This window comes from Miscanthus floridulus, chromosome 4, assembly GCF_019320115.1.
Source record: "Miscanthus floridulus cultivar M001 chromosome 4, ASM1932011v1, whole genome shotgun sequence".
NCBI lineage: Eukaryota > Viridiplantae > Streptophyta > Magnoliopsida > Poales > Poaceae > Miscanthus > Miscanthus floridulus.
The window spans coordinates 559,982-567,789 of NC_089583.1; the positions used below are offsets into that span (position 1 = coordinate 559,982).

Consider the following 7,808-nt stretch of genomic DNA (forward strand, 5'->3'; position numbering starts at 1 on the left):
TGAGGGAGAAAGGAGAGGGAGGCGCATCAACTTTTGAGATGGCGAGAGGCCAAAGGTGGTGGTGGACCCTGAACCCTGAGGCAGAGGAGGAGAAACGACGAGTCCACTTCTCCGGGACCGGGAGGATGGTAAACGAATGATTTTTTTTATTTTTTTGAATGAAAGGTTGGGAAAGAAAGAAATTGGTCCAACACAAGAGTCCTACTGCTACCGTAGCAGCAAGCAAAACTGCAAAAGCAACAGCGAAGAGCCAGGCAAAAGCAGCAAGCTTTGGCAATTGCCATTGCAATTTGCATTGCTGATTGGTCCCCCGGTCGAGCACGGGCACCGGGGGCAGCGGCTAGTCCATTTTCCTTTCTTTCCCTATCCATCGAGTCTATCCCCTGCACGCCAAGGCCAAGAACAAGGCCCCGATTCGATTCGATTCGAAAACCCTGCTCGCTGCCGGCTGCCTCATCTAATCTAATCTGCAATTCCCCATTCCCTCCCTTCCCTTGACAAGTTGCCATTCACATGCATGCTGCAGCCTGGAGAGGGAGGAAAGCAGAAGAAATCCCTTGTCAACTCCATCTCCATCGCCAGATGAGATCCATCTATGCGAATGCAATCAGCAGCGTCAAGCTAGCATTTTTCATCTGATTCATTTCTCTCTCTCTCTTTTTTTTTTCTTCTCACTCTTGCTATCTCTATTCTCTGCAGCTTCATTTCCTTCATCGCTGTAACAGTATCCACTGCTGCGATGGCAATGCAGATGTCGCCGCCGCCGCCGCCGCCTCTCCCTTCCCTCACCCTCTTCCTCTGCCTCTCGCTTGCGCTGCTACTACCACCTCGCCCGGCCTCCGCCGTCTCCTCTTCCCCGTCCTTCTCCCTCGACTTATTCCCTGCCGGGGCCGCTATCGCGCAGCTCGCCCTCTCCGGCGGCGCCAGCGCCAATGCCACCTCCGGCGCCGTCTCCATGCCCATCCCCGGCGCACGGGTCCAGTACAGGATCCCCATTGCCACGTCCGCACTCCGGCCCGGATTCTCCACCTACTTCTCCTTCGCCCTCCCTTCCGCCCCCTCCTCCTCCCTCGCCTTCTTCCTCACGCCCTCCGCCGGCTCCGCCTCCCGCTCGCCCCCAGCGCTCGCCCTCGTCTTCTCCGCTCGCCACGTCCGCCTCGACCTCGCCGGCCGCACCGCCCTCCAGACGGAGACACACCATCCCGTTCCCACCACCCCAAGCCTCCAGCTGCTGCACCTGCACGCCTGGATAGACTACTACCACACCAACTCTTCTTCCAGTTCCACCACGGACAAGCTCCACGTCCGGCTCGCCGCCACGCGCATCCCCACCACCAACCATCACTCCACCCTGCCGCTGCTCTCCTACCCGCTCCATCTGCCCCCCGTCCTCCGCAGGGGGGGCATCCTCGCCGGATTCCGGACCTCCTCCGGCAACTGCACACTCTTCACATGGGCGTTCCGGGCAGCTCCCAACCGGATGCACTCCCTGCCGCTCAACCCCGCGGACCTGCTCACCACGCCGCCGCCAGAGCGCGTCGCCAGTGCTCGCGCGCCCGCCCTCGACCGCCGCTACAGCAGCCCCTGGGGCGCGGCGCTGTCCCTGCTGCTCGCGGCCGCGGCCGGCGCAATGCTCACCTTCATTGTTCTCTTCCTCTGGTATTCCGTGGCCAAACGCCGGCCCGTCGCGCCGGTGGAGTACCCCATGCACCCCTCGCGCCTCGTCTACGAGAAGATTGTGCTCGTCGGGGTCAAAGACGACGCCGCGGTTGCCGATTCCGCCGGGAACTAGTAGATGCTCCCAACACCACCGACACCACGCCTTCTCTTCTGCTGGTAACATCAACCAAGCAAGTAGATGCTGCCTTTCACTTTTTTTTTTCTTGCTGTATTTTTTTTCCCACTTCACTAGTTCACTTCTGCTGCATTTGCGATCGTGTTGTAATTACTTGTAGTAGTAAAGTAGTAGTAAGTACCATCAGCCCATTGTGGTGGAAACTGCAGATTTTGCCTCCCAAACACTACTTGGCAAACTCTGCACTTTCCACCCAGATTACCTTCAATTAGCTAGCTACAATAGTGCTTCTTTTTGTTTTTTGTGATCTTTGTTCCTAATCAACTGGTAACACCGTTGGTACTGATGTATTTCCTTTCTTGCACTAATGCTGCTTAGTAATTTTGTTTCTGTACTTAATAGTTGTGTTTCACTTCTTCGCTCTAACGAACAAAACTGATCTTTCTTTTCCTTACATATAAATGCATACTAATCTTCACCATAAATTGGTTCAATCGCCAATTCACCATGGCTTCGTATTATACTGCTTCGAAATGGTAGCATTCTTCTGTCTCGCTACATATCCTACGCTGTGGTCAGGTCATGTTAGTATGTTACAGTAAGTTTCAGCACATCCATAAATCACGGTTGGGCTCTTCTTTTCCCTCCTCGTTGGAAACTCGTGCATCACATGTTTCTCTATTCATATTCCTTCTGCAAGACCTCGTCTGATAGACATCAACTCCAAGTTGCTCTGTCTTCTGTGGTTCATCAACATCTAGTTTTGGCCTACTAGTGGTATTAGCTTTTGATGTAGTCTCAAAGCAGCTCCAGCTCCAAGTTTGACCATGTTGATAGATCTCTCTCAAGTTGCCAACAAAGTGGGGGTAAAGTGCAACTTGGAGCAAGTGACCTGCATTTCATATTGCTGGATAAGGCTAAAGATTTGATTTGGGCTTCTTTCGGTTAGCCAAAGTGACTTTGCATTATGATACTGTATGGGTGGAGATACGAGGACTATATATAAGTTTTCATAGTGCTGCTTTCAGTTGGGACTTGGGAACTACAAACAGAATATGGAATCCATGGCTGCTCTTACCTTTTTCTTCCCTTTTCTTTCTGCGGTAATAATTGGGCACCTGAATTTTTCGGTTCATTGTGGCTTCATTTCATGCTGCCAAAATCATGGTGCAAGTGCATTTTTCCAATCCACGAAGTTCAGGTGAGTAGCTGAATTGCCTTTAGTTGGGATTGTTGCCTTTTGGAACCGGATGCTGCTGTTATTAGTGGACCAGAGATATATGTATGTTATATACTCTACAATGTCAACTGGGTGTGGTCATCAGTAGTCATTAGTCTTGACAGCTGCTGGACATGCTATTGTACATTTGTACAAGAGTATATGCATCTGTTGGAGAAAATTGTTTACCTTTTGAATGGTGTGTTTTTGCACCGTGGCATAATGAATGCTGTAATATTTGCTTTGGCCCTTGTTGTGACTTGTGAGAATCACATTCAAGCTCCAGCATGGATGATGTTGGTATCTCTTGGGTGTACCCAAAAGGAATAACCTTCTTCTAGGACATTTCATTGGGTTAAGAAGATGAGAAAGCACCTTTCTTTCTGGAACAACAGTGCCTTTTGGGAACTAGAAAACAGAATATGGAATCCAGGATTGCTCTTAGCTTTTTCTTCCCTTCTCTTTCTGTACAAGTGTCTCCAGGGTGGAGAGATATTTGACCCCTGAATTTTTGGTTCATTCTTGCAAGAGCATTTTTGCAACCAACAGTCAACAAACAGAATCCAGGTGAGTAGCTGACCAGAGATTGTATGTTTTATATTCTATACAACGTCAGCTGAGTGTGGTCATCATCCAGTACGAGAGTGCATCTGTTGGGAGAAAACTGTTTACCTTTTTAATGGTGAGTTTTTGCACTATGGCATGATGAACCACCACAATATGCAAGATGATGTAATGTTTGCTTTGGCCCTTGTGTGCTGATGATTGGGAGAGCTGCGGCTGCACAGTTTTAGCTACAGTATCGCGTAGGTGTTTAGCTGCAGCCGCCGCTCCTTGAAGCAGATGAGAGCCATATTGATGTTGTATTTTTTGTCCCTCCTGGGTGGTTGCTATGGCTCTTCCAAATTACACGACGTTATAGTTTTTCTAAATATGTAGATTTTACTATAATTGTAGACAGTGTGTATAAAAAGCTATATGTATCTCCAAAAGCTAAAATGTTTTATAATTTGAAATGGAGGGAGCAGGATGCTGGTTACATTTAAAAAAAAAAAATCTAGCGTGATGAGTGGGCATCTGAAATGAGTCAAATATTCCCGGCATGGATGATGAATGGGCGGCCACTAGTGAGCCCTGACTTTGGTAAATGCTTCTGCAGGATGGGCTTTCTTGATCCTGTGCACTGCACACAGGCTGACAGGCATGATACATGAATGTATGCATGCCTATTGCTATTGGTGACGGCAGTCTCACCTGTGACCCGGAGATGTCTGAACTACGAGTGCACATCACAATCCACATATTATTGTCTGATCGTCTCTTTCTTGTTTGTCCTATATTACTTGTGCGCATGGATTCTCTAACTTTGTTGGTTTCAATTTCATCAGTCGTCATTTCTTTTCTGTTTTTACTTTTTTGGACCATTGAATCCGATTGTGTCTAGAAAAAGATTCCTTTTTGCATGCTTATATATCATTTAGACAGTATGATATAGTATGTGTTCGAAAAAGGAATTGGTAAGCAAGTCTAATCCGAGTGTTTACATGGCTCAAACATATGTAGTTCAGCACCTTTTTTTTGGCGAAGATTTATAGAATATGAAATAAAAAGTTTCCTTTTCTTTTCTTTACTTTTGGTTTGGCATCTTGGAAGTACTAGAAGTAGCGATCAAACAATGAATGGGCTTTGCTGTTTCAGTTTTTATTTTATTTTAGGATTAAGTCCACTTTTGGTCCCAAAACTATCATGTTGGTCTAATTTTGATTCTCAACTACAAAACCGTCTAATGCTAGTACCCCAACTGTTAAAACCGTTTACTTTTAGCATCTGGGCGCGGGTGAGGCTGTTTTGTCTAACGTGGAGCGGTTTTGTCCAATGTGGGGTCCACGCGTCATCGACTCAACTGAATTGCACCGGCGTAGTAGCAGCCGAGGTTGATGTAGGCGACCAACGCCTACCAGCCGCCGCCGATGGCCACCCCGGAGATCACCGGCTGCACGCTGTTGAGCACCATGGTCGCCGCCAGCAGGTGCGCCACCTTCCCCACGGCCGCTTGCATGTCTGGGTCGCCCGTGAAGAGCACCACAAAGCTGTTGCAGTACGCCAGCACCAGCGCCATGGCCACCAGCCCCATGGCCAGCGACTGCGCCACCACGTGCTTGACGGCGGACCACTACGCGTAGACGCCCAGTAGGTCCAGCTGCCCCACGTCGTACGCATGCCTGCACAGCGTCTCCAGTGCACTGCCCATCCCGAGGAGGAAGCCGAAGGAGAAGGTGGAGACGACGGAGAGGCCCAATCTCCCACTGGCACGCCGCCGCCGCCTCCCCATGCGACCGCGCCCCGCTGGACCCGCGCTTCCACCCGTGCCGCTGGATGCTCTTCCCGGAGGGTGAGGGAGAGGTGAAGCGGTTGAAGAAGCCATTGAGGGAGAGCGCGTCTGCAACGTTGTCCTCCTCCTCGGGTGCTTCTACGCCGCCGGCAACGGATCCGACGGGGGTGGTGAGGAAGGAGGGGGAGTGGAGCGCAGTGGAGGTGGCCGGTGTCGGTGTGGGGACAGGCCCTGTCCCATGGCGCTGGACGCGACGGCGACGGCGGTCCAGGATCTTGAGCTGCGCATCGCGGAGGATGAGCGGGTTGCGGGACCGCACAGCGTAGAGTGGAGTCGCTGCTGGAGTTCCCTCCGCACCGGGCCGAGGAGCACCGCCGTGCTCGCCTCTGCCCGTCGGGGATTGCCGCCGCCAGACACACGCTTGACTCGCCGGAGCCGCTTTCGCCTATTCAGCTCGCACCGACGCCAAGCACCGCCGGCGCTGAAGCCATCAGTGCCACCGCCCTGTGCCTCCCCCTCGCCAACAAATAGCCATCGGTCATCTCCTTCCCTCCGCTCTCCATCTCTCTTTGTCTTCCCTTCTCTCCCGTTCTCTCCCTCTTGCTTGCGTTCGCGCAGGCGAGGAGCCGAGTACGCGCCCTGCTGCCGCCACCAGCACCATCGGTAGGCACTCTCTCTCCGCCTCGCCCTGCTCACTCTCACTCCCTCTCCCTTTCCCTCTCTCTCCTTCCCTCTCTCTCTCTCTATGGCTCCTCTCTATTTCTTCCTCGTTGAGCACCTCCGGCCGGTGGTGCTTCGAAGAGGCGAAGGCGGTGGAGGGGGTCGGGGAGGCCGGGCGAGGGGTGGAGGGCGCGGGTGTCGGCGATGGCGAGAGGTGGCGCCCACGAAGATGACAACGATCGGCGTGCCTGATGGAGAGCCTGCGCTCGGGGAGCGGGCTACAGTGGCCGGCGGAGGAGGTGCGGTCTGCACGCGAAGAGTCCGGCGGAGGCGGCTCTCTGCGGCGTAAATCAGCTGCGAGCGTGGCTATCCCTCCATGCGTGCGTCCTATGTGGCGGTCAAAGCCAGCGTTGCGGGTCAAAACCAGGTATACGTCAGCATGAAACAGCCACAACCGTGTCTAGATGCCAAGAGTGAACGGTTTGTAAACTTGAGGTTCCTGAACCAGACGGTTTTATAGTTGAAGGTCAAAATTAGACCAACATAATAGTTGAGAGATCAAAAGTGGACTATATATATATATATATATATATAGTTCCGTAGTTCTGTATAAAACGACGATAGTAGTCGACGAGCCCTAGGAACACCCTGAGGCCCCACGGTGACTGAGGCTGCGGCCATGATGAGACAACTTCCACTTTGTCCTGATCCATGGCCACACCGTGAGTCGTAATGACATGGCCCAAGTAACTGACTGAAGAAGTGGCGAAGGCTCATTTGGAGCGTTTCAACTTAAGCTGATTGTCGCGCAGTGCAGAGAGGACCATGTTGATATGTTGCAAGTGCTGTGACCATGAGGGGCTATATATCAAGATATCATCAAAAAACACGAGGACAAACTTATGCAAAAACGGCTGCAGGACGACGTTCATCAAGCTTTGAAAAGTTGCCGGCGCGTTTGTAAGCCCGAAGGGCATAACCAAGAACTCAAAATGACCTTCATGTGTGCGAAAGGCTGTTTTCTCAATGTCATCAACATGCATCCGCACCTGGTGATAACCGGAACGCATATCAAGTTTGGTGAAAAAGCGGGCGCCTTCCAACTCATCCAACAGCTCCTCGACGATCGGAATTGGAAATTTATCTTTCACTGTCTGCTGATTCAGGGCACGGTAATCTACACAAAAGCACCATGTGTCGTCATGCTTCTTAACCAATAAGACAGGGGCCGAGAAGGCTGAGGTGCTGTGGTGGATGACGCCCTGCTGTAACATAGAGGCGCACTGGGACTCAAGTTCATCTTTCTGAACTGCGGGTAACGATATGACCTTACTGCCACTGGGGCTGTATTGGGTAGCAAATGGATCCGATGGTCGCACGGTCTCACTGGCGGTAGCCCTTGCGGCGTGGCAAAGATGTCCTCAAAGGATTGCAGTAGTGTGTCCAAGAGGGCCAGCACTCTGCTGATGGTATTAAGACGGCGGGTGGACTGAACATCATACCGTGTTGAACCAATGCCGCGCCAGAAGACGCGACGCGTCCTGCGTGTGAAAGACATGCATAGATCATCAAAATCCCAGAGGATCGGGCCCAAAGTGCGGAGAAATTTGATGCCAAGCACCATGTCCCACTTGTCTAGAGGTAAGGAATAATAGTCCACTGAAAAGACTTTGTCGGCAATGCGAATGGCCACATCGTGCGCTAATCCGCGGCACTCGACGCGGTCACCATTGGCAACTATGACTCCAGCGCCAGGACAGGGGGAGAAGTGAAGACCAACCCGACGTGCGACGTCCCCGCGT

At 51.8% G+C, this 7,808-nt stretch overlaps 1 protein-coding gene across 1 annotated transcript; it reads left to right on the plus strand.

Annotated features, from left to right (window-relative positions):
- Window positions 1-210: 210 nt before the first annotated feature.
- On the plus strand, window positions 211-2,189 carry LOC136550735 (uncharacterized). The gene has a single exon (XM_066542330.1). It carries the CDS (start codon window positions 740-742, stop codon window positions 1,790-1,792), a length of 1,053 nt encoding a protein of 350 aa, XP_066398427.1. The 5' UTR covers window positions 211-739; the 3' UTR covers window positions 1,793-2,189.
- The last annotated feature ends 5,619 nt before the right edge of the window (window positions 2,190-7,808 follow it).

Bases quoted from the DNA above. Each gene is read 5' to 3' on its own strand.
- LOC136550735 (XM_066542330.1), top strand. From the start codon at position 740: ATGGCAATGCAGATGTCGCCGCCGCCGCCGCCGCCTCTCCCTTCCCTC.